This window comes from Amblyomma americanum, chromosome 1 (assembly GCF_052857255.1).
Source record: "Amblyomma americanum isolate KBUSLIRL-KWMA chromosome 1, ASM5285725v1, whole genome shotgun sequence".
In the NCBI taxonomy this organism is placed as follows: Eukaryota; Metazoa; Arthropoda; class Arachnida; order Ixodida; family Ixodidae; genus Amblyomma; species Amblyomma americanum.
The window spans coordinates 538,073,235-538,100,175 of record NC_135497.1 but is presented as its reverse complement, the minus strand read 5'-3'; the positions used below and the strand labels follow the sequence as shown (position 1 = coordinate 538,100,175).

At 48.2% G+C, this 26,941-nt stretch overlaps 1 protein-coding gene and 1 pseudogene across 6 annotated transcripts in view; both read left to right on the top strand.

Moving 5' to 3' along the window:
• LOC144116288 (rab-like protein 6) overlaps positions 1 to 26,941 on the top strand; it is a 149,716-nt gene that overhangs the window by 61,592 nt on the left and 61,183 nt on the right. For all 6 annotated transcript variants that reach the window (XM_077651029.1, XM_077651024.1, XM_077651025.1 and 3 more), the window contains exons 9-10: positions 271 to 560; positions 6,575 to 6,638. In XM_077651029.1, the coding sequence (XP_077507155.1) occupies positions 271 to 560; positions 6,575 to 6,638 (354 nt within the window). The remainder of the gene's footprint in view (positions 1 to 270; positions 561 to 6,574; positions 6,639 to 26,941) is intronic.
• LOC144116289 (uncharacterized) lies at positions 23,712 to 25,760 on the top strand (annotated as a pseudogene).

Here is a 26,941-nt window from a genome sequence, read left to right as displayed (position 1 = left end):
TTGACTTACAACCGAAACCAAAGTATGGCACCATAAATAAAGGTGAGACAAATGAGATATGAAGGATGGTTGCAATTTTGTTTGCTCTTCAGCTCTACTCAGTAGCATTCAGCTGTTCTGCGCACTTTTTCTGAAGGATTAAAAAAATTTTTTTTTACTTTTTTTGAGCGCACTTGGCGCTCAAGGGAGTGTCGATAGTTGATGGAAGGGCCACTGTTCCAATCGTGGCGCAGTCTCCTCATGTGGAACTGTGTCTGTGCACTTGTCCAGTGGCAGGGGAAGCCAGCTCCAGGGCCTCTGTTGGTGCCAAGGGGGCACCAGCGCCCCCTCGAAGTGTGTCGGTGCCAAGCTCATTGGGGCATGAAGCGCGGAAAGCGACAGCGACTGGAGGGGCGTTGCATCCACCGCAAGTCCAGCAGCAGCAGCAGACATGCTTACCCATCAGGCCTGCCGCATCACCTACACGTGAACAAGATCAACAGGGCCATAGAGCATCACCATCCGCACCTAACAATGGGGGCTCTTCTGCTAAAACTTCCCCTGGCAATGGGGCTTCAGTGGTAAGTGAAGATGTGAGGATTGGTTTGGTGTCCGCTTCCTAATAATACCTGTCAAGTTTTGTTCATTCAGCCTACACATAGCTTGCACGTGGCGCCACATTAGCGAGATAGCTGGAATGGCGACCATGCTTTCCGCTTGGCTACCGCGCACGCTTTGAGATGCAGATAAGCAGAGGTGTTTTGTTCTGTGATCGGCTCCTTCACGCTTTTTGCATGGACATGCCTTTTCTTCCGAATGTGCATTTTTTTTTATGATGGCTACAGATCTAGGCATGTGGGAATATTCGGTCGAACAGTAAAGTATTCGGTTTGATCCAGATATTTGGCATTCAAAGTATTCGTCGCGAGGGCGTAATGTTTTCTGGAACTCTTGCTGTGGGTGGTTTTGGTTCAGCATACCACCTGCTCTGGGTTGGCACCGCGTGCCAGCACTTGCTGGAGCTGGTCTGCGCATGCTTGCAGCAACAGACGCGAGCAGGCGGAAGCATGGTACCCAGATCTGTACATGCCAGCTTTCTGCAGCCAGTGTGCGCTCACCATTCCTGGCACAGCTGCAGGCATCAATAGGGAGATTTAGCATAGCGTGTGCAATCCACTTTCGTGCTACGCCAGTGTTGGTCCTGATGGGGCAGGTGTGCAAACAGCTGGCTGGTGCCTGGTAAAGCCCTTGTGGCGTCCTCAGGGCGATCTGCATATGTGCAGTGGCTCTCCACTGAAGTGGATCGTGCTATGCTGAAATCTCTTATAGGAGAATGTGCGCCTTCTGTGACTACCGCGAAACTGGCCGCCGCGGTGGCTGAGCGGTTATGGCGCTCGGCTGCCGGCCCGAAAGACGCGGGTTCGATCCTGGCTGCGGCGGTCGAATTTCGATGGAGGTGAAATTCTAGAGGCCCGTGTGCTGTGCGATGTTAGTGCACATTAAAGAACCCCAGATGGTCGAAATTTCCGGAGCCCTTCACTACGGCGTCCCTCATAGCCTGAGTCGCTTTGGGACGTTGAACCCTCATAAACCAAACCAAACTACCGCAAAACAAGTCTGAGCTCACTGCAGCTGCCAGAGCCACTCTCCTCCACCTGAAATTCTCGAAACAAGCGTGACAGCATGAGTACAAAGGGAAGCTAGCACAAGACACATAGAGATGAGTGTACCATTGCTGGCAACTGCAGCTAAATGTTGCCTGCGTGCCACCTACTGATTGCAATACTTTCAGAGTTCCAGTCACTTGAGTTATTCAGATACAGCTTGGTTCCGGCAGGAGTGAATCATGGTAGCAGATCACAGATCGCACTGTGCTAAATCTCCTGTGTCTCACTCCACTCTGCATCTGTCCCATGAGGTTCACGCTTTACTCGGGCAGCTTTGTGGTAAGCTCCGAGTGTCTGAGGGACAGGGCGATGCTGGGCTCGCATGGGAGATTTTTTCCTGCTTTCTGTCACATACGTGCAACACCCATCATTTTCTTGGTGGGCACGGAAAATTTGGGATGCTCATGTACGTTCGCAATGGAAACTGCGGTCATGCGACATATTTCCACTCGCGGGCTTCCGGCGGCCTGCGTCATCGTTGCAACCGAGCACTGCTTTTAGAGACTTTCTGTCTATCCGAGACTCAGTGCCGTGGTTGTAATGTGCGCACATTTTAGCTGGCACGTCTCCCTAATTTGCAGTGAGCCATTGTTCAGTATATAAATGGTAGCAACTGCATGGATTTGCTGTTGTTTTACTTCGTCATTTGCTTCATTTGGGCAGCATGGTGACCTGGTGCTCCACCATTTGGTTGAAAAGAAAAGTACTCTACATAATGCAGGGTTAATGCAGCCTTTTTGCGCACTGCAGGCAGCATTGTCGAAGATAATGCTTCAGCCGGCACAGGGACCGATCAAGACTGGCCTGGCTCACGAGTCTGAATAATTGCTTCTGGTTGAGGCAAACCCACAGAACTGACCGACATAAATTAAAAGCTGGGGAGGAGAGTTTTTAGTGTGCAGGAGATTTAGTAAGGTTTGCAAAGCAAAATGGAGAGCCACGCATCAGCATATTCAGGCTATTGTGCTCATGTGTAAATATACGAAGTATATGCTCTGTTGTAAACATGATGTGATATATTTTGCAAAAGTGCATCCTCTTCAGTTTACAGTGTACCTTGGAATGGAAGGCCAATCAGGTGTGGCTGTCTGCCAATAATGACAAACTTAATGCTGTAGAAGCTTGGGCAAGTTGGTGTGACATTGTTTTTCAGCAGCGCAGAGGACAAAGGACGACACAAGTGCACCGCGTCTGTGCACTTGTCTCGTCCTTTGTCCCCTGCATTGCTGAAAAACAAACTTAATGCTGTAGCACACCTTTATATCACACTCAAACTTTTCCAGCATTGATTGCTAACCTAAGAGATTTGGGAACTAAAAACAACATGCTCCGGAGTGCTTCTAAATCAGTGTCTTATAGCTCCAAAGTGGTCTTGATTAGAAATTTTTGGGCTCCAGACTGCTCCCAAATCAATGTTCCTCTGTTCCGAAGTGCTGCAAAAATCGCTCCAAATTACATTTTACTGTAAGCATCACTGGTCATGTGATGTCACGAGACAGTCACATGATGCCTTGCGCCAAGTGAGCCACTAACAGCATTTTGCAAAAAAGAAAAAGAAAGTTTGCTACTGACAAGGCTCACCAGCAGTTTTGTCTAGAATTTTGAGCTCTTTATCATTATTAGACGCCTTCTAGGAATGAAACATGCCAGACAGATGAATGGCTTCCCTGTAGCACCATGGTGAAAAAAACACTTTTTTTTGTTGCTGTGCAGTGATAAATGTGTTACTTCCCATACACTCTCTTTACTTTCTTTGAGTTTTCTTTGTAGGTCTTTCAGCCTTTTTGCCAGAGTGTGGACATCGTTTTCCCACATTTCTTTTCTTAGTTGTAGTTTTGCCATTGGCTCGGTGCACGTGGGTATTCATCATTGTTGTCCCATGTACGCATAAATTGCTCTGCCAATCTCATGGTTCGCGTTCACTGAGAAAGTTCGCCTTAATCGTAGTACATGTGATACAGTTAGTCTGAAGCAGATTCTTTTTTTTTTACACTGAACCGTATGGGAAACCAACCAGACGGTCTTAAAGGGGCCATGACATGGTCATTCTTCATATTGCAGTTTTGTGCTTCAGTAACTGATGTAAGAACTTATGATTCAATTTCCTAAATTTGGCTGCCCTGGACGCGCTGTATTTTCCAAAAAATACGATCGAAATTGAGACTGGGAGACTCCTCCCACCGGCAGCGACCGCCATATTGAAAGCTCTCGTGACGTCACTACGGCATGCACAGAGCAACGTCGTCTGCTCTCGTTGCCGCAATATGCGCAGCAAGGTCTCATTCCCCCCTGTACTTTCGCGGGCGATCGAAGTAGCAGTCGTCCCCTATATATGAATGATGGTACCGCAAAAGCAATAATAACAGTAACGCAGTTTTTCTTCGGTATAGGCAGGGTCCGGTCGCACTATAGGCCGATGCAATGCCAATTGACGGTTGATGGGCTGATCGGTACGCAAATGCTGTCGCTGACGCACTGGTCTGTCCCGCTAGACTGATGACGACGCCAGCACGATCAACGATCGCGTATCGTAGTAATGTTAAAGAGTCAGCTTAGTGGGAACTAGAAGAGGGTGGTAGGGGATTAGCTGGTGTGACATTCTATAAACTTAAAAATTTAAAACTTATTGGACCTCATGCTAGCCACGGCGAGATACGCGATGTACGTGCGCCAGCGAAGAAGTGCTTTCATTCGGTGCCTGCGCATAGAACCGATCGGCGAGGCAAGTGACATGGGCAGAAAATGCCGCATGACGGTGCCGCTCGCTGCTATTGCCTGGGCCTGTGCGGCCGAGCGAAAGCTTCACGCTCGGTGAGACGACGGCGGGAAAAACTGCGCTTGTGTACCTTATCCGTATCGAAAAAAGCGAAGCAAGCGGCTGCATATCATATCTTCACACTTTGTTTCTAATCAGTGAGGAACTTTTACCATATTCTTGAATTTCGGTTGACGGTGGACCGCCGGCCCCTTTCATGACGAAGCCTAGCGAGTACGCAGGATTCGTGTGTGCGATTTCGGCGATTGCAGAGAGCGAATTCGCAAGTTTTAGCGCCTGCAAATAGCTGTCAAGCGTAGTTTTGGCTACAGTGCCCTCAAAGCAACCACTGCCTACATCGCAGTACGCGAGTACAATAAGGGGGAAGTGCCGATATGTGGGACCCGGTCTGGATAGCATGCGCAGAAGGCAGCCGGCAGCAGCCGTCGCCGTCGACTGCGGACAACCAATCTGGTTGTTTTCATTATTTCAAGTCATGTTCTAACGTATTTTTAGCTAAACAGATCTAAAATTAAATATTAGTGACATAAGAGAAAGCAGATACAATTAGCGGAAAGCGCCGGTATTTTACGCGAGGCGTTTCCCAAGCAGCGATATAGCATCATTGGCGCTTATTGCAGCGTTATCATGCTGTGTAAATGGGTAAAAGTGAAATTTGTGAGCAAGAGTACGTAATATTTAAGCTAAGGATAACCCACCTGGCGTTTTATGCCACGCAAACGAGCAGTACTCTTTGCGGACAGGCACGTAAACAACCTCAGCGCAGGGCTGCAGTTGTCCTAATCGTTACACTCCTGGGGTACAATGCGCGCACAGCAAAATGCTCTACTATTATATTGAAGCACTCATTTAGACGGCGGCGACTATTCATTGGTGCGGAAGCATTCGAGTCACGTATGGTTTTGCAAGCAGCTTGGTTCCTGCAAAAAGGTTCTATGAGTCGAAGGAAATGTATGTTGGACTTACAAACGCGTACATTCAGGGCGGAAGGCGTCGCACTCGGCACTTTTCTCTACTCCTTTCGTGCCTCAAGGTTACTGTAGAGCACCTTTTGATAATTTGAGTTTAATTATCGGCCGATGAATAGCGGACAAGAACTTGGGAGCTAGCTACAAAGCGCCGCGGCTTTCACGGCGCACGTCGGCGAAGGCATGCACGGCACGTGCCGCTTTTCACATACGGGAGCACTTGACTGCTCAAAAGAGACCACACTCATAACATACGAACAGCATGCTTCTAAGCATATATACTAATAAAGCAGGGGTCCATCGATTTCTGTTTCGTCAACAATCGGAAAGTGGGCGCCACTAGCAAGTCCGCTTTCCCAAGGATCACTCAACTCGCGTACTAAGTTGAAGACTTCCCAAAAGAGAACACGGAAAATGCATTTTATTTCGCTAGGCTAAATGAAAAAAGACTTTTCGAGCGACCGCTGTCTACGGTGTGCATGCAAGCACCTCAACAGCTCGCAGCAGACGACGCGTGGCGTGTATGCGCTTGTGACGTCGCCGATCACATGTTGCCAGACCAGCAAGCAGTTCGCAAAAGAAACGAAAAAAATTCGTTTTAAATATATTTTCCGCACAGAATCAACTGAAAATTGGGGGATTTGTAATTTAACCTGTTGGGGATTAAAGGCGATAAGCAGGGTATGCGTGAAAATAGGCTGTCATGGCCCCTTTAAATTGTTATTGTCTTCAGTGAATTTTGTCTTCACTTGATATTACTGTATTTAATGGAGTATAATGGTCATTAAGAGCGGTGTAGGTCACATGGTGAAAGGGGTGCTCAGCTTTCTTGACACTGCATGGTTGGAGGTAATTCTTGCTGATGTGTTTCTTGGGTGACCATTCTACCCTGTACACTGAAAGCGCTCTGGGGATAAGTTTCAGTGTGCAGATTGAAGGACTCGACGCTGCTAGCAGCGCCTTGTCTTTAAGCAGATAGTTAAGAACAAATGCTTCTCTTATCTCTGCTCTTTCTTCTTGTAGTGTTTTGTTTCTCCGGCTGAGTGTGTTCACCTGTCGAGCAGCGCTTGAGAGCAAGGGCCAGTTGCTGCTGCGACGTGTTGTCATGAGTTGGCAGTGGAGGGCTTGGGATCACCATTGTCGCTAGTGAGCTGGGCTTTCGCTCAATTTCTTGTTTATCGCAGGGCACGCCAACAAAGCAAGCCAGTAGCCTCATGTCAAAACTGTTCAAGAAGGATGACGCTATGGGTGCGTTCTTTTTCACCATGTCTAAATCTTGTCAAGTACAGAGTGCCCTCATCTATAGCAGGTACTGTGGTTGCGATATTGCAAGTGGAAATGTTTGCTACAAAAGTTAGAAACACAACATGGTAACATATGATACCAAAGGAAGCCAGAGGATGTACTTGAGGCGAGAGCAATGTGTGAGGGCGGCTGCTTCTATTCCTGACAGATTTGGCCTAAGGCAAGGGTTCTCAAAATAGGTTCCTTGGAGTTTTTTCTGGGGACTCATCACCCAGTTCACTAATGATTGAATTTGGGCATTTCTTGTGTCTGCCTCTTTGCATGCATGTCGGGCTGGAAGGAAGACAAGCCAGGACACGTGGATTTCCAGGTCATGATTGGTACAGATTTCAGTGTGACATGCTAGCGGTAATCTTGCAAACGGCCCACTTGAGGTTTGGGCAGCAGCAGTGAGGCTAGCTCTAAAGTTGTCTTTGGTGGCTTGTCTCAACATCACCAGACAGCATCACTGCTCATTGGTAAATGCACCAGTAAACCAGCCAACCCAGTGGTTTCACCTGCCTTCCTTCTGATTGCTGCACATCACCAGTGTCAGGTTGCCAGTCATTCAGTGCACACCCAGTGTGAGCATTCCCCCTTGTGCATCATGCCAGACTGATATGTTCAGGCTACATTTGGGTGCTGGGAGGGCAGCCCAGGCAGGCATTTTTCTTACAAAAGGGCGCAAGCAGGCCCGATTTAATGGCAGTCTGGACAACTGTAGAGGCCTAATATCTAAACATGGGTACAGTCTGATCTGTCGCCAACCGATTTTTCGGACTCCAGTAATTCAGACTTGCGCAATATTTCGGACTTTGCTGAGGAACCGTCACGCACCTCATAGCAATGTGTACATTTTCATGACTGGTACTTCAGACTTTGTGGAGTCTAAAAGTTTTTCAGAGACTAAAATAGACACCAACAATACTGTGGCAACCATTTTTCAACCGGAAGTTCGTTCGGCCTGATATAAATGCGAGTGGGCATTGCTGTCACAACCAACCCGTTCTCTGCTGCCATGAAAGGCACCACCTTAAATTTAAACGGAATCAGCAGTCACTGGCAGAGTATAGGAGTACAGGATAGGATTGGCTATTTGTTCCCCATCATTGCCATTCGAGATAATGGGATGCTCTCTGTTGCCATGGAGACGGCCTACAAAGAGCGCATGATCGCATCCAAAACGGTGCAACGGGACAGCTGCAGCGTTTACCGTGCCTTGGATGACGCCACCCGCGGTGCGGGGCAGCAAACATGGTAGAGGGGTGAGGGGGAGTGCATTTGGAGGCATTTGCTTCCGCTTGCGTCTTCTCGTGGGTTACCTCTCGGTCTTTGTGCGAGTTGTTTCCCCATGAAAACTGACTTCTTGCTTTACGTGGCGAGTGCATTCGTTTGTGGCATGACTGGCGGCTGCATTGCACTGTCTGGTATCGTGACGTGAGAGGGTGCGGACACCACGAAAGCATGTTTATGGCTCAGGTACAGTCTGATGTTATCGTTTGTAGGTGAAACCTGGGGAGCAGCGATTTTCAAAGTTTTGAAAGCCAGTTTTGTGCAGAAAAGTTCTTTTTTTTAAAGTTAACGGATTTTTCGCACTATTCGATTATTCGGACCCTATTCCAGGTTCCGCTGAGTGAAAAATCGGTCGGCTACAGTGTGGTAAAGGGAGCGCAGCAGCACTTGCAGTCTATTCTGGCTTTTGGACCTTGCACAATGTGCTGAGAAACTGCCGTCACAGCACATATGAACCAGTGGTTTAGGTTGTGGAAGGAAGTACAGTCGCGAGTAAAAAAGATTAGCACACATGTCGGAACATCGCAGTGCCGGAATGACAACACGTGGCGCTGCGGGTGACGAAGAGTTAAGGAGGACAAGGAGTTAAGGAGGACAAGGACGTTAAAGACAAGGAAAGGACATGGACAAGGAGGACAAGGAAAGTTAAGGAGGACAAGGACGGGGAGTTAGTACAGTGCCAGGAGTGCGACCGTTGGTGTTGCTTAGATGAGACAGGGTTCGGGAGCTTAGCCGAGGCGGATGAGGCTAGCTTCGTGTGTAAGATGTGCAAGCGGTTTGGGGACGCCGTTCATGCGTTAAAAGGGGAATGGGAAGCTGGGTTTAATGCACTTAATGCGGACCGGCAGGTCGAACGAGAGGCACAGATTAAGCTGGAAGCTCAGGTCGCCGATTTGATTAAAAAGGAGGAGAATAATGCTGCCCTGTTGAAGCGAATGGTGGGCGAGATTAAAGAAGAGCGGGAAAAGCGGACCCAGCTAGAAAAACAGGTTGAAGCGCTCAGGTCGCGGCCGGCTGGGCACCCCAGTTCGGAGAAGGGTCAGGTGGGGGACGAGGCTCGTCTATCGTACAGTGCTGTAGTGCAGCGAGCATTGAGTGAGAAAAATGAGAACGAAATGAAAAAGGTTAAACCGGGCATGGAAACTCGCGACAATAGCGTACAGCGGCAGGAGAGTCAGCTAGAGCGATCTGGAGGCCAACAGATGGAATTAGGAAGCGAACGTTTGGGGCGCAGGAGAGTTCTGGTGGTCGGGGACTCGAATGTAGCGAGGGTTGAGGGAGGCGTTCTGACGGCAGTGAAGGCAGACAGGCGGGTGCAGGTGGAGGCTCAGTCGGGAAAGTGCATGGTGGATGCAATGGCCAGAGCCCGGGAGGTGGTGGTGGGCAGCATGGATGGCGAACACCTTGTGGTCATCCATGCTGGTCTCAATGATGTACTGCAGGGGAGGAGCCAGAATCTTGAGACGCAGTTGGAGGTGGGGATGCGTAGGCTTAGAGAGGCCTCTGAGAGTGTGCATGTGACCATATGCACAATCCCAGAGGTCCAGAGGCAGGCTCGCGAAACGGAAAGGAGGGTCATGGAGACTAATCGGCTAATTAGGCTATTGAGTCGACGACTAAGATACGAGGTGATGGAGGTCAACAGGGAAGTGTACGAGGTTAGGCCCCACCCTTTTGCACAGGATGGCATCCACTACGGTGGGGCCACTGGCAAGAAGGTGGGTAGTAGGATAGGTCGCCAGGCAACAGCTTTTTTGGGGGGACCCAGAGCTCTGAAGGAACCAGTGTAGAGAAGGAAGAATTAAGATCAAACGGACAATGGAACCACAGGGGAAGAAAGAGACGCAAGCGCCAGGGCCAAGTTAATTCAGATATAGGTTTCATTAACATGCAAGGTGGCAGGAATAGACTGAAATTAATGAGAAAATTAGAAGAAAGGGTGCCCAATGCATGTCAAAACTAAATAAAAGGGATAGAAAAGCAGCTTAGAAATTCTGCAAACATCTAAATACAATGAGTAAGAACACTAGGCTAGAGCAGGGGTTTATTGTTACAGATCAGGGTATTCAGCTCGAAGGGGATGAAGCAGTGGAACATATAGGAACAAGGATGACAGAAAATTTTAAAGAAAGAAATGTTGCACATAATTTATCGAAGGGGGATACAACGGTTACTGCAATTGCTTCACTTCGGCAAAGAGAGTGGGAAAGGGCAGAGAAGAAGGTTCCTTGTGGCACATCAACAGGACCAGATGGTATCCCGATTATGTTGATAAAGAAGTTAGGACCAAAATCCAAGCAAACATTAATACAGGTAGTGAACAAAATGATAGTGGATGAGAAAGTCCCCGATGAATGGCGATTAAGTAGAATGAACATGACATATAAGGGAAAGGGGGACAAAGCAGACGTAAGGAACTATCGCCCCATAACAGTGACATCTGTGGTTTACAGGGTGGTGATGCAAATTATAAAGGATAGACTGCAGGCTTGGGTGGAGAACGAGGGGGTGTTAGGGGAACTACAGAATGGGTTCCGGAAACAAAGGAGGTTGGAGGAAACTCTATTTTCATTGACACAGTGTATAGAAATTGCGGAAAAGGAACATAGGCCCTTATTGCTAGCATTTCTGGATATTAGGGGAGCCTATGACAACGTTACTCAGGAGCATTTGTGGGACATATTGGGCACATTGGATGTGGAAAATGGAGTAATTAATCTTTTAAAAGATATATATAGAGGTAACAGAGTGCTCATAAAATGGGAAAAAAATGTATCAGGGCCTGTAGAGATACAGCGGGGGCTTAGACAAGGATGTCCTCTGTCCCCTTTGTTGTTCATGTTGTACCTGCAAGGTTTGGAGGCCAAGCTAGAGGGGAGCGGACTAGGTTTCAACCTATCTTTTTTCAAGAAAGGGGAATTGATTAAACAGACATTACCGGGACTAATATATGCGGACGATATAGTGATAATGGCTGACAACAAGGAAGACCTGCAGAAGTTGTTAGACATATGCAGTACAGAGGGAGATAGATTAGGCTTCAAGTATAGTAAGGAGAAATCTGCAGTCATGACATTTAATGAAGAGGGCGGCGAGCATAGAATACAGGAGTTCGTGCTAAAAGTAGTGAATGAGTACAAGTATCTTGGGGTGTGGATAAATAACAGTGTTGAGTATCTGACAGAGCATGAAAAATATGTAATGAATAAAGCTAGTAGGAATGCAGCTGTCATGAAAAATAGGGCACTGTGGAATTACAATAGGTATGAGGTGGTAAGAGGGATCTGGAAAGGGGTGATGGTCCCTAGCCTGACCTTCGGGAATGCGGTCCTGTGTATGAGGCCAGATGTTCAAGCAAGGCTGGAAATTAGGCAACAGGGAGTAGGGAGGTTAGCTTTGGGAGCACATGGCAATACACCAAATCAGGGGGTACAGGGTGATATGGGATGGGCGTCTTTCGAGAGCAGAGAGGCTAGCAGTAAGATAGCATTTGAGGAACGATTGAGAAGGATGGAGGAAAAGCGGTGGGCTAGGAAAGTTTTCAGATACCTGTATATAAAGAATGTTGACACGAAATGGAGAAAGCGAACTAGAAAATTGACAAGCAAATATCTGGACAGCAGTAAGGGGGCAAATCAGCAATTATCGGTTAAGAAAAAGGTTAAAGGAACAGAGAGAGCTTTGTGGAAAACAGGGATGCTGACGAAATCGGCACTAGAAACATACCGGACCTTTAAACAGGAAATTGTCAAAGAAAATATCTATGATAATTGTAGGGGAAGTTCTTTGTTGTTTGAGGCCAGGACTGGAGTTCTGCGGAATAAGACGTATAGAGTCAGGTACCAGGAGATAGACACTTTGTGCATTGCGTGCGGAGAGGAGGAGGAAACAGCTGAACACTTGATACTTTTCTGTAAAGGGCTTCACCCTACAGTGGAAGGCAGCAGGGCTGACTTACCCAAGGCATTGGGGTTTAGGGATAGTGAAGGGAAAGTGGATTTTAAGAGGTTAGAAGTAACCAAGCGAAGGTTATCTGGTTGGTGGCTAAAAGCAAGACATGAGTAAAATTTCACAAGACATGGCTAGGTGGCTTGAGCCACCGCCCGATGTAAAGGGTTCAGCCGTATCCATCCATCCATCCATCCATCCATCCATCCATCCAGGCTGATCACGAGAGTGCCGGGCCGTTCCCATTCTACAGTATTAGCGGGGTTCAGCGAACTGCCACGGCCCAGCAAAATTTATTTTTCTGTCGCCCTCTCTCTTTCTTTAACGCAGCCTCGCAGTCAACTGGTGAAAAATAGGATAGTTGTTTTTGTTTACTTGTTTGGCAGTTATTTTTGCGAGCAGCCTCAGCCACGCTACGCTTGGGAACTGCTTGAAGAGCTCTGCACCCAGGAGCTGCCATGGCCTCCCAAGGGAGCAGATTTGAATATAATTTAAAATATATGGGGGTTAATGAAAAGGCGACTAGCTAAAAGGCAGCTGCATGAGTCATCACCAGATATCCTTTGGGCGGCGGTTGAAGAGGAATGGAGCAGGCTCCAGGCTCCTCCTGACCGTGCAAGCAGCCTGTTTGAATCCTTGCCTGAGCGCCTTCAAAGCGTTGTGAGGGTCAGTGGGGCCTACGCACGCCATTAGTGCAACGACGTGTTTGCTCTCACATCACGACAGCGAGCTGGCTATCCTCCTTACTGCTTTTATTGATGGGATAGTGCTCCTGTTACAGGGTTCGTAGCGGTCCTTGAAACCCTTAAAAACCCTTGATTTTGAAAACGCTATATTCATGGCCTTGGACACCCTTGAATTTTTTTAGGTGCTGGGAAGTCCTTGAATTTTACGCTCGGCTAGGCTTAGCGGAATTGACAGAGCGTCTGGCCACATTCATCAAGTCCTAATCCAAGTCAATCCAGTGTACAGGCTGTTTCACAGTTAGAGGGAAATTCGGAGCGCATCGCTTCGCGATGCGGCGAGCGCTGGAATCGCACCCTGCTGGGAAGCTCGCGCAAGCGCAGTCTGCGCTGGCGGCTGAGGGGCGGAGTCTCGCCGCGTCGTCTACTACGGAGCAGGTGCGCTCTTCTCGGTCTGAAAGCAGGAAGATTACAAAGGCAGCGCACGGCCTTCGTTTTTTTATGGGAACTGAGCAGGTATGGTAAAGAACATTTGTTAGTGCAACTTTTACTCTTCTATATACCACCTTTGACAGCATGCTTCTCCGCACCACGGTGACCCAGTGGTTAGTTCGCTTGAATGCTGAATCCAAATGCGCGGCTGTAGCGGCCGCTCTTCGGTGGAGGCGAAAAGCAAGGCGCCTTTGTTTTTTGCAATGTCAAAGCACGCTAAAGAATCCCAGGTGGGCGAAATTTCCGCAGCCTTCCACTACGGCGTCTCTCATAACTTGATTCGCTTTAGGAGGTTAAACCCTATAAAGCAAATAAAACCAAAACAATCAGCATCGTTTCTTGTTTTCCAAGATAGCAATACTAATTTCCTTACATGTGTGTTCTACCGTATTACCCGAGAAAATAAAGCAAACCAAAATTTGCAGCGCAATTTCTTGGTGTTTATTCCCCACAAAATTGAAAAAAGGAAACAGAAGAAAAAGATTTCGCACATCTGAGCTAATTGGACGGAATGAAATGTTAATAGTGATGGTGCAATGTTACTTAAACAAAATTCGTTAAATGTGCTGCACCCTGCCAAAGGGAATGGTTTCACAGCCCTCAGCCACCGATAGAGAATGGGCGTATAACGTTTGCAACTTCTCTCAGTATCTTGTCAGGTCCCCAGTGGCAGTGATGACAGCGCCCATTCGTGAGGGCAGAGAAGCGTAGAGTGATTCAGTCAACGCCGTGTTCTTTCGCAGCTCGTCCCATTCGCTGCGAATGATGGACCAGAGGCCATCTTCGGATAAGCCTTGCAGAGAATGGCGCGCCAGGGAGGATTTCATTGAGCCCCAGACATTCTCAATGATATTGAGGTCCGGGGACTGGGGCGGCCAATCCAGGACGGTGACACCGCGCTCTTCTAACAGCTTGCTTACCACACCAGCGGTATGGATTGGCGACCGGTCGTGTTGAAATATGTAGTCCCCTTCCGGAAACGGGCCGTCAAGCAGGTGCAGAATCAACACATCGTCGATGATCCCTGCATACTTTGTAGCACAGAGCTTGCCTTCGAGGCGTATCAGTGGTCCAAGGCCATCTTTTGTTATGCACGACCACACGCTTACGGTTGTGCGGCCACTGGCAGCGACCCGTTGCATGTAGCGCGGATCGTATCTGAAAATAAAAACAAATGAGCTGTATGGACTGCCAATATCTAATACGGGACGTATGGGTTGATGTTTATAGGTCAATCTTGACAATATAATCGGTTCATGTCCACGGCAGTGATTTCCACTAAAGCCGTAATCACAGCACATCCACTTCCCCTAAACGGATATTGAAATCGCGAAAGAGATGAGAATAAGAAGTGCCATGGTTGACTTGCCTTACTTGATAACCAAATCATTCTGCCATACTTGGCTCAAAGATACTGTCACATAGTGGTGACAATACTTTGAAGAACCACGTTGCGCATTCAAAACAGACGACCACAGGAAAACACCAAGGAGACAGAAAGAGCGCTCTTCCTGTTTCCTTGGTGTTTTCCTGTGGTCGTCTCTTTTGAATGCGCAACTTGGTTCTTCAAAGCAATGCACCAACTAGCCCAACAAGAAGTTCTTATAAACTACCAGGTGACAATGCCGATGGCGAAAAATGAGTAGGCTAGAAATTCACTGGTGTAAGCTTTTTATTAGGCTGTCTTGCGCCCGCATAAGAACTAAGCAATCGCCTGCGGCGATAGCAGCAAGGGTGCTCGGCGGTCGTCGATCTATACGAATGCCCGTTGCATTCGTCAGCGCTCAATTTAAAGTGGGCGAAGAACCGTCTAGATAACTGGCCTAGGGAACCTGGAAACGTCTCGAACGATACAGAAACAGTTGTGCCTCGCATAATAATTCGGGAAAAATCTCGGCACATCTCGCACATCAAAGAATGTGATAAAGCCGCGGCTCGCGACAACAAGCACGAACAAGGTCATTCCATGCACTACAATCACAGTGATAAGGCCGTGCGCCGGCGGCTGTTGAAGGCAACGACAAATAAAGCTTCCAGTGGTTCATGGCATTACTCGAAGCGTTATATTTTTATAGACGACGAAACATTCATGTGCGCAATAGTAAACAAATTACACTGAAGCAGCGCGCGAGGAGAGCAAAACTAATTATAAACTCATAATATCTTAATGTCATACATGAAAAACAATTCGTTCTAAAGAATAAGAGTAGGTAGTAGGACCGGTTGAAACAATAAAGTTATGCTGAACTGAATAGCTTACCGTGTCCTGGCTGGGCGCCATACTCGCCCTCTCTGGTCACACGAGGACGTGAACATGGATTCGTCGCTAAAGACCACTGTCTTCCACTCTCTGGCCGTCCAACTTTGATGGTCTTGTGCAAAAGCAAGCCGCTTTTCTTTGTTTTTTTTGCGAAGTAGAGGCTTTTGAGCGGCCAATCGGCTGTTTAGGCCAGCAGCGTTAAGTTCAAGCTCTTGCAGATTTCTTGCAGAGAGGCACGGGGATTGTCTGCCGCAGCTGCCACAATCCACAAATATTCTTCCTCAGTTGTAGCCCTTGGTGGACGTCCTCGAGAGGCATCTTTGATGCGCCCTTCTTTCTTGAAGGCCTGTAAAATTCTGTTCACTGTTTTTATCGGACGACCTGTCGTCTCAGCAATCTGTTTCTGAGTGTAATTTCGAAAACAGAGGTGCACCATCTTCATCCTTTCGTTCTCTGGTACACGGGCCATTGAAAAGACAAATAACTTAAAAGGATGGCTATATAACACGACTCTCGATCGAGTAGAAAGAAACGACCGCCAACTATCTTGAACAGTACAGAGTTCAAAAATGCTGCTTGCGCTTGCGAAGAATAATGCCTCCCACTATGACGAAAGCAATGAGATGACATCTACTATTTTATTTTAAGGAACGCTGAGTCACCGCCGCCTTCATCAGTTTTACCGATTTCGACGTGCTGGGAATAAACACCGCATTTACTGATTCTCTTTATGCTTCTATGCCGCGCGAAATATGCATTGTCATCGGGACCGCCGTGAACAGAGTAGAGGCTCATTCCGGAACATGACGTTTGTATTACCGGCAGCTACATGCTGTCCGGGGCAGTCAACTGCGGCCAAGAAGCAGCAATTTCAGAGCATATTCTGTAAACATGACTTCATAATATTCATTCGTTTTGTTGTGTCTGATCCATACGGCTGTACGGGATTGGTTTTTCTCTTTCGCGCTCCAATAGCGCGTCAAATTTGTCTTCATCACGCTGCGTTTCTAGAACTGAACGATATCAGTACTGCGGTTTCGGAAAAGAAAATGTATAAATGAAGCATGCTGCGAAGGCAGTTTATACAGTAGCCCAGATGATGGCAAGGCACTCCTTCTCAGTGGTCGAATAGTTAGCCTCGGCCTTAGAAAGGGAACGGCTAGCGTATGCGATGACCTTCTCCAGCCCGTCACTTTTTTGAACGAGAACGGCGCCTAGTCCCACGCTGCTTGCGTCGGTATGAACTTCAGTATCGGCGTCTTCATCAAAATGTGCAAGGATCGGTGGGGACTGTAAACGACACTGAAGTTCCTTGAAGGCTTCTGCTTGCGGCGCTTCCCATTTAAACGGCACGTCTGCCTTCGTCAGTTGGGTCAGGGGCTCGGCGATGCGCGAAAAGTTTTTCACAAATCGTCGGTAATATGCGCATAGTCCGAGAAATCTGCGCACTGCTTTCTTATCGGCCGGCGGTTGAAACTGTTCAATAGCGGCTGTTTTCTGCGGGTCTGGGCGTACTCCTTCCTTGCTAACGATGTGGCCTAGAAACAGCAGCTCTTCGTAGGCAAAGTGGCATTTCTCTGCTTTCAAGGTTAGGCCAGCCGACTTGATTGCGTCTAGTACTGTTCGAAGTCTTTTGAGGTGCTCTTCAAAGTTCGAGGCGAAGACAACGACGTCATCTAAATATACCAGACAAATCTGCCACTTCAGGCCTGCCAGCACTGTATCCATTACTCGCTGAAACGTCGCTGGTGCGGAACAGAGACCAAATGGCATCACCTTGAACTCAAACAGCCCATCCGGAGTTATGAATGCTGTCTTCTCGCGATCTCTTTCGTCGACCTCAATTTGCCAGTAGCCGTTCTTGAGGTCCATCGATGAGAAATATTTGGCGTTGCAGAGGCGGTCCAGTGTGTCGTCGATGCGGGGGAGGGGGTAGACGTCCTTCTTTGTTATGCTGTTCAAGCGGCGGTAATCCACGCAGAATCGAAGTGCGCCGTCTTTCTTTCTCACTAGAACAACCGGTGCCGCCCATGGGCTGTTTGAAGGCTGGATGACGTCGTCGCGAAGCATTTCTTCGACTTGGTCCCGGATGGCTTGTCGTTCTCGCGGAGACACACGGTAGGGGCTTTGACGGAGAGGTCGGACGTGTTGATCCGTTATAATGCGATGCTTGGCAATTGGCGTCTGTCGCACCTTCGGCGATGTCGAAAAGCACTCACTGTAGTTTTGAAGCAGATTGCGGATCTGGTCTTGTCTGTTCCGGTGCACGGCTGGGTTGATGTCGAAAGTGGGCGAGTTCTCTTGGTCAGGCGGTTCTTCTGCGGAGGGGTCGGAGAGGGCGAAGGAATCTCGTACGTCAGATATTTCGTCGTAGAAAGCAATCGTCGTTCCTCTGTTAATATGCCGGTATTCTTCGCTGAAGTTAGTCAGCAGTACATCGGCCTGGCCATTGCGGAAATGTGCGATGCCTCTTGCGATGCTGGTTCCTCAGTCTAAAAGCAACTGCTAGTTCCCCTCGATGATGGCTTCAGCGTTAATGGCTTTCGTGGCGCCTACGATCACGATAACGCTTGAACGGGGTGGGACGCTCACTTCTTCCTCCAGGACACTTAGGGCAACGTGATTTTCCCGAGTTTTCATCGAAGCGACGGCTTCGTCCGTCGAAAGCGTGATCAGCTTGGATCGCAGGTCGATGATCGCCTGCAAATTTAAAGGAACGAAATTCAGTGTCGGCGAAGACTTCTCCCACAGAGTTCGTAGCGCCCGCAAGCAGCTAGTCACCTTTGCTAAAGCTAATTCCGACAAATTTGCCCTACGCTACAAAACCTTGCATATCGGTCCCAGGCGCTACATTTTTGATGAGATCTCGCAAACTGTGAAAGAAATAACAATTGCTACACCACAATCAGATTAGCAATCATCTCTTCGCAAACAACTAAAAACCCGCCCCAAAAATATTCCCCTGTCCGCTGTGTTCACCAACATACGTAGTTTTCTTTCCAAGCGCGAACTTATTTCCAATATTGTCTTGTCATCTAGCAGCAATCTAATGATACTAACCGAAACCTGGTTGAACAGTGCCATCGCAGATAGCGAAGTACTAACTGACTTGCCAGACTTCCAAGTCTTTCGGAAAGACCGCCAGGACTCACGAGGAGGGGGAGTAATGATAGCGGTGAGCCAGCAGTTATCAATGTCGATAATTGACGACTCGTCCGACCTAGAAATCTTATGGCTCCACTGCCACGCTGTACCACACACGATTTTACTCGGTGTCTGTTATAGGGCTCCACATAACTCTCGTGATTTTTCCTGTCAGCTTAATAATTCCGTAAGTAAACTTATCACGAAGCACCCTAACGCACACATCTTCCTCTTTGGCGACTTTAATTTTCCTAATATTGATTGGCAGCACCAGCCCGCACCGACAACTAATAATTGCGAAGCAAGGGAATTTCTAGATTTCTGCTACAATTTTAACCTTACTCAAGTAATATCCAAACCTACGCGCGTAACACAAAACTGTGCGAACATTTTAGACCTATTACTGACTAATTGCCCAGATAGCGTTCAGCCCATTACGTACCTCCTTGAGATTAGTGATCACAAAACTATGCATGTCAACATCGACCTTAAAGCAATTAGGCGCCCAAAATACAATAAAACAATCCGCCTTTACAACAAAGGTAATTATGATATAATGAATGCCGAACTGACAACGTTTTTCGTAAGTTTTTCCTCAAGTTTTCATTCACGAAGTATTCATGAGAAGTGGCTAGCATTTAAGAATAAACTTGATGCCCTAGTCAATGAATTCATTCCCCAAATAACTTTCCGCGCTAATCCACACAAACCATGGTTTACTAAATGTCTTAAAAGGTTGGAAAATAAAAAGAAACGCCTGTTCCGCTCAGCAAGAGCCCATGGAGCGCAAAGCGCATGGGCGAAGTACCGCGCTGCGGAAAAATCGTATCAATCTGCTATCCATAACGCCAAGCACAACTTTTTTCATCAAGACCTTCCTAATATGCTCAGCGATAACCCCAGGAAGTTCTGGCAAGCCGTTAACCCTCATCATGAACACACGATTACCCTCAAAGACGAATCAGGCATGGCTATGACCGACTCTGAGTGCGCTACTTTATTCAACGCAGCGTTCTCATCCGTCTTTACTAATGAAACCGATACGCAACTTCATACATCTAATTTACTCTTTGAGCATGCTATGCCGGTAGTCGCATTTTCCTCACTGGGTATTGCGTCCTTAATTAGAAACATGGAAATCTCATCTTCATCTGGTGTAGACAATATTAACTCGAAACTTCTAAAGAACACTAATGATATTTGTGCCGAGTTCTTATGCTTACTTTTTACCCAGTCACTCTCAACAGGACAACTACCGGACGATTCGAAAACTGGAAAGGTCGTTCCAGTCTACAAATCAGGTAACAAAGATTCGCCGTTAAATTACCGACCCATTTCCCTTACTAGTGTGCCCTGCAAACTAATGGAACACGTCATCTATACTCATATTATAAACTTCCTCGACTCGAACAATTTTTTCCATTCGTCTCAACACGGTTTTCGGAAAGGTTTTTCCTGTGAAACGCAGCTAGCCCTATTCATTCATGATTTACATGCTAATCTCGATTCTAACCTACAGACCGACGCCATTTTCCTGGATTTTGCAAAAGCCTTTGACAAGGTACCTCATAAACGCTTAATCCTAAAACTTTCCCGTTTGAACTTGCCCCCCGACATAGTAAAATGGATAGAAGAATTCCTGACTAATCGCTCACAGTTTGTCGTTGTTAACAATCAAAATTCCAATCCGCTACCAGTAACATCAGGCGTCCCTCAAGGTTCTGTACTAGGCCCGCTTCTATTCCTAATTTATATTAATGACTTACCGACCAATGTGTGCTCTAATATTCGCATGTTTGCGGACGACTGCGTCATTTATCGCACAGTTACTAACGCCTCCGACCCAACATACCTTCAAGATGACCTAAACCGCATACAGGAATGGTGCGACCGTTGGCTAATGGAACTGAACCCTCATAAATGTAAACGTTTGTCCTTCCACTGCCGCCGTAACCCGCTTGATTTCCCATATGTAGTCGCTAACGTTCACCTGCAGTCCGTTTCATCATACAAATACCTAGGCGTCACACTGTGTAACAACTTATCATGGGCTACACACGTTACTAACGTCATTTCCTCGGCTAATAAAACTCTCGGATTCTTACGACGTCATCTTCGCCACGCCCCACAACAGGTAAAATTACTAGCATATAAAACTCTTGTCAGGTCAAAGTTAGATTACGCATCGCCAGTTTGGAACCCTCATCAAGTTTACCTTATCAATGCGCTCGAGTCACTTCAAAACAGAGCAGCCAGATTCATTCATTCCTCCTATTCGTACGATATCAGTGTAACATCTTTAAAAGCGGAATCCAGTTTAGCGCCCCTTTCACTTCGTCGTCGTATTTCTAGCCTCTGCCTATACCATAAATTTTTCCATAGTTCGCTGCGCTGCGCTCCCTACATTGCCCCGCCAGCCGGCATATCCCACCACATTCGTCATCCTTTCCAAGTGTTTCGCCCCCGTGCCCGTACTGTTACCTGTGCCGCTTCTTTTTTTCACCGTGTTTCTGTAGACTGGAACGACCTCTCCAATGACATCGCTACCATCTCATGCCCATCCACATTCGCCGAAGCTGTTACCAACCATTTTTCAACATAACACTTGTTCATTTGACTGTATGTACCCACCCCTTATGTAATACCCCCAGTGGGTCTTTAAGGTATTAAAATGAAATGAAATGAAATGAAATGAAATGGAAATCCATGCCCAAGATCACTTCGCGGGAGCATTGCGGTAGCACAACAAAGGTCGCAGGATAGGTATGTCGTTTGACAGTCACTCGCGCTGTGCATCGTCCTGATGGCGTATTGAGGTGGCCCCCAGCGGTGCTAATTTGTGGGCCGTCCCAAGCCGTTGTGACTTTCCTGAGCTGCGCAGCGAATGTTCCATTCATCACCGAGTAATCGGCTCCTGTGTCGACTAGAGCGGTAACTTTCCGGCCGTCGATAGTCACTTCTAGGTCGGAGGTCCTGGCTCTTGCATTGCATGTCGCTCTCGGCGTCGGGTCACGGCTTCGTCGCGTATGCGAGTCACGGGTTGGGCGTGTGGTCGAAGCTCCTCTGGGTGGCGGCGTCGATTTCAAGGTAGCTTGCGTCGTGGTCAAGGTTCTCATTGTGTGCGGAGTCGGTGCAGCGAGTGTCGGTTCTTCATGCGGCGTCACGGGTGCAGCGTCTTCATGGGACGTGGTCGGTGGAGGATCTTCGGCGTTTAGCTCGTGAGCAACCTCACCTCCAGAGGTTGCTGCCTTTAGTTTCCCCTACGGGGGCTGGGAGACCTTCCTCGTACCGCGGCTGCGTAGCTGCGGCGTGGTGACGCAAAGCGCGAGGTTGACGGCGATGGTGAGCGCGAAAAGCGGTTCGGCGTGTACTCTTCTCGACGCAGGTACTCGTCGATTTCGTGCGGACGTTGTCCGAAGCGTGGTCGTGGGGCGTTAACGGCAAATCCTCGAAGACCGATACGTCGGTACGGGCAGTGACGAAGAATATGGCCGGCCTCACCACAATGGAAGCACAACGGCCGGTTGTCGGAAGTTCTCCAGGCGTCGCGTTTCCTGGGGCTTGAGCGTCGGTCATAGGCTGGGCGGGCGGGGGCTGGGAGGCGGCGTTGTGGAACGATTGGCTCATCTCGGGGAGGACGTGGGGGTTGTCGCTGGGGCTGAGCAGTACTTACTGCAGCGGCGTAGGTCATGGCCTGGGGTTCTGTGGCCGTCGGGGTGCCAAGTGCCTGTTGCACTTCTTCCCGTACCACATCCATCAGAGTCGCTGCTTGTGGCTGTGGGGAAGATGGCAGTAATCGGCGTAGCTCCTCTCGGACGATTTCGCGGATAACTTCCCGCAAGCTGTCGCTGGTGGTGGCCGGCGTGTCCGAACGGATTGCACAGGCAGAGGAAGGGCGATTGTACTGCCGAGCTCGAACGTCGAGGGTCTTCTCAATCGTGCAGGCTTCTTGCATAAACTCCTCGACTGTTTTTGGCGGCTGGCGGACGAGGCTTGCAAAGAGTTGTTCTTTTACGCCGCGCATTAAAAACTGAACTTTCTTTTCCTCGGTCATCCCGGGATCGGCGCGGCGAAATAGGCGCTTCATCTCCTCGACGTAACTGCGGACGGGCTCATTCGGAAGCTGGATCCTGGACTCGAGGAGTCGTTCGGCTCTTTCTTTCCTCACGACACTGGTGAATACCTTCAATAGTTCTCTCTTGAATAGCTCCCATGTCGTAAGGGACGACTCGTAGTTTTCGTACCACGTGCGTGCGGAGCCATCCAATGAGAAAAAAACGTGTCCAATCTTTGCCGCATCATCCCACTTGTTGAATGACGCCACGCGCTCAAATTGGTCCAATCATTCTTCAGGGTCTTCGGCTAGGGATCCACTGAAAGTTGGCGGCACCCGCGGCTGCTGCAGTATGATCGGTGTCGACATCTTCGGCGAGGTTGCGGTGCTTGTAGCAGCGTCTTTTCGCTGTCTGGTGCGGTCCGGCAGTTTCCCGAACTCAGGCTCCTCTCCCTGGAGACGTCGGCTGGCTCGCTGAGCTGCTGGCTCGTCCTCGGGTGCGAAGCGCTCAGGGCTGGCTTCACGACTTGAAGGGGGCGTCCGGAACATGGAAGGCTACCCCGCACCTCCACCAGATGTCACGTAGTGGTGACGGCAGTCGAAGCAACGATGAAGACGGACGAAAGGGTCTTCTAAAAGAACTGTTTATTGGGCTGACTTGCACCCAAAATGGACTGAATCACTCGGCGGTGGCGAAGCGACAAGCGTGCTCGGCGGTCGTCGAACAGAATGCCCGCCGCTGTCGGCCGTGCTCAATTTAAAGCTGATAGCGAACATTCGAGATAAAGGGCGCAAAGTTCCTAGAACATTCCGGAACAACGTAGAATCAGCTTTGCCTGGCTGCGATCAATCGAGATAAATCTAGTCGCGTCTTGCGTCGCAAACAAAGCGATAAGGTGGTGTCGCGGCAGATTTGAAAAACGAACAAACACTGCAAATATTGGCGGCAATAGCATTACTGCCAGGATCAGAGGTTGGCGCGGCAAAACCTTTCTTTTGGTCTATAAGCTCAGCTGCTACAAAAAACGATGAGAGCCGTGGCCCTGCCCTTGCAATCCACCTGCTTTTCGACCGAGCGGAGTGCACCCGCGCCGTAGCAGACGACGCGGCGAGACTCCGCCCCTCAGCCGTCAGCGCATGCGCTAGCTTCCCAGCGGCGCGCGATTCCACAGCTCGCCGCATCGCGAAGCGACGCGCTCCGAATTTCCCTCTAACTGTGAAACAGCCTGTACCTGTTTCTTGACCATTTCCTCGTGGTTAGCGTGGTTCACGGGCTGTGAAGAAAACTTCCAAGTTTTTCCGCTATGCCAGGAAGGTGCAAGTTTCAGTGGTCCTGGCTGGACCATGATGTTTATAACCAGTGGATTGCTCCGGATCCCTCTGACTGTCATCGCGCAAAGTGTAGGGCGTGTTGTAAAGCATTTGACGTTTCCTCCATGGGCGAGTCGGCAATTATAAGCCACATGAGAAGCGCAAAGCACATTGCAAGCGTAAAAAATGGAGCGCAAGGAAACTCGATTCGGAACTACGTGGCGGCTACTGTCAGTGAGCGACCGGAAAGCGTCATGCCTTCAGTGTCATCAGACTTGCGTCATGCGTGCTGTATGAACGAACTTGTGACCGATGCCGAGGTACTGTGGACTTTGAAAGTGGCAGCTTCCCACTACTCATACAATTCGTCTTCGCACAAAGGGGAACTGTTCCAAAAGATGTTTCCAGACAGCGAAATCGCGAAAGCCTTTTCTTGCGGTGAAAAGAAATGCGCGTACGTCCTTTGTCACGGCCTGCGGCCGTATTTTCTCTCGTGTTTGCAGCGCGAAATAGAGCAGTGCGGCTCTTACGCTGTCCTGTTCAATGAGTCATTGAACGACTACCTTCAGCGGAAGCAGATGGATATCCATGTGTGGTACTGGGACGCCGTTTCTGAACGTGTAACTACCAGGTACTACACATCAGTCTTCATGGGACACAGTACGGCAGAAGACATCCAGGAAAAGCTTTTGAATGCCTTAGATTGTTTGCCATTTTCAAAAATAGTTCACTTGTCTATGGATGGGCCAAAGGTGAATTTGAAATGTTTCAAAAATTTGCAAAGTCACCTTCAGAACAACTATCAAGTTCAGTGCCTGCAGTTGGGGACTTGTGGTCTTCACACTCTGCACAATGCGTACAGAGCAGGTATTGGTGCCAGCAAGTGGTGCCTGGATACCCTCCTTTCAAGCCTAAGTGGCCTGTTTCACGATGCACCTGCACGGAGAGATGACTTTGCCTCTGTTACTGGCCAGACAACATACCCTCTCAACTTCGTCTCGCATCGCTGGGTTGAAAATGTACCTGTTATTGAGCGCGCCATTCTTTTGTGGCCCCATGTGAACAAGTATGTGCAATGTACCAGAGTGAAACAAGTAAGTTTGCCTAAGTGTATTGCATTCCAACGTGTGTGTGTGATGCCTGCGCTGATCCGCTGACGCCAGTGAAGCTTCAATTGCTCTGGGAATTGCAATGATATTCAAGCCATTTTTGACTGAATACCAAGGTGACAAACCTCTGGTGTTCTTTTTAGCAAAGGACCTTGAAAGTGTTGTGAGAAAACTAATGACAAGGTTTGTAAAGTGCTCTGTGGTAGCAGCGTCTGCTGGAATCTTGAGCCTCTTGAAGATTGACATCGATGATCCAAAGAACCATGCTCCCCTTGAAAAAGTAGACATTGGTCATGCAGCAGAACAAGATGTGAAAGCTGTCAAGATAAGTGCAAAGGATGTGTTTGCATTTAAGATGGAGTGCAAACAGTTTCTGATTAGTGCAACAAAGAAGATATTGGATAAAAGCCCACTAAGATACCATCTTGTTAGGGCGCTCTCTTTAGATCCTGTGCGGATGTGTTCAAGGCCGGATGAGTGCCTTACAGGCTTCAGGAAAGTTTTGGGTGCCCTCATTGAAGCAAACCGGTTGTGCGAGCACCAGCGAGATGCAGTTCTCGCCGAGTACACAGAGTTGCTCCAGGAAGAAAAGCACATCCTTGGATCATTCGAGAAGCATTCCAAAAGTTTGAATGAGTTTTTTGCAATCTTTTGAAGTTCCGTTCTTCATGCTCAAACCTCTGGGCTGTGGTCAAAGTTCTGCTTATTTTAAGTCATCGTCAAGCTACTGTAGAAAGAGGATTTAGCATTAATTGCCACATCTCCATTGAAAACATGAAGGAAATGTCTTACGTGTCGCAAAGAATTGTGTGCGATGCCATAGATAAGGCGGGAGGCATCCTTAAAGTTGCAATAACAAAGGAGCTGCGGACATCTACTTCAGCTGTTTGGAACCGGCACCAAGCGTACCTAGAGGAGCAGAAGCAGCAAGAAGCTCAGCAGTTGAGGCAGTCAAAGAGAAGCCTTATTGAAAATGAAATTGAAGCCAACAGACACAAGAAAAAGAAACTAGAAAAAACTATTGTCGACTTGACGGCAGCTGCAGACAGTTACTCCGAAAAAGCTGAAGCAGCAAATGACATCACATATATTGTGAAATCAGTCTTAGAAAAACTGCGAAAGAAAAGATGCAGGACCTTCAAGCAATTGATCGCGCGATTGCAGAAAAACTTCAAGCGCTTTCTTGATATGCTTAACGAGTGTGTGCTTCAAGGAAATGTGTGTGTGTTTACTGATATGTGTTTTAAGGTGGTATATGCCTCTTTCCTTTTTTCTTTTTCAATAAAATGAATGATTTTGTTGTTGAAGAATTTCTTTTTTGGTCCGAGCTGCTAAACACAACATTGTTTGAGGTCCTTGAAATTGCTATGCCAGAGCCTTGAAAGTCCTTGAAAACCCTTGAATTTTTTCTACTAAAACTGCTACGAACCCTGTGTTAATATTGTTACTACACTTTCCCAACAAAGTGACCTGTGTGAAATAGTTGCATCGGGAAAATAAAAATCCTTTTGACAAACCATCACGGACATAAAAAAACTAATAAAAAAGAAGCCATCTTTGCTCATGATAACACAGCCAGAATAAATGCCGCATGCACAGTCACGTAGGGTCGGCACTTCGACGCTTGGGTGATGGCACGCTTGTTAAAGATTACTTCCTGCTGTCCCCCCGTATGCTGCAAATATGGAAACGTCCCGATAGTCAGGTCTGCAAACCACAGCGCCGCGTGGTGAGATATACAAATTGTGATCACCACTGATTTGTGCTAATATTTTTTACTCGCAATTGTACTAGCTGAAGATGTCTGGCGTCCATAAATTTATTTACAAGAGCACTCGCTCGGCAGGAGGGTGCAATCTGAGATGGTGCACCGCCGACATCCAGTCGCTCAGCTGTCGGAAGTCTCCAGCCGAGCGTGCTGGGGCATGCCCTCGTCTTCTTCAGCTGGGCTGCTGCAACACGCTACAAGGCTT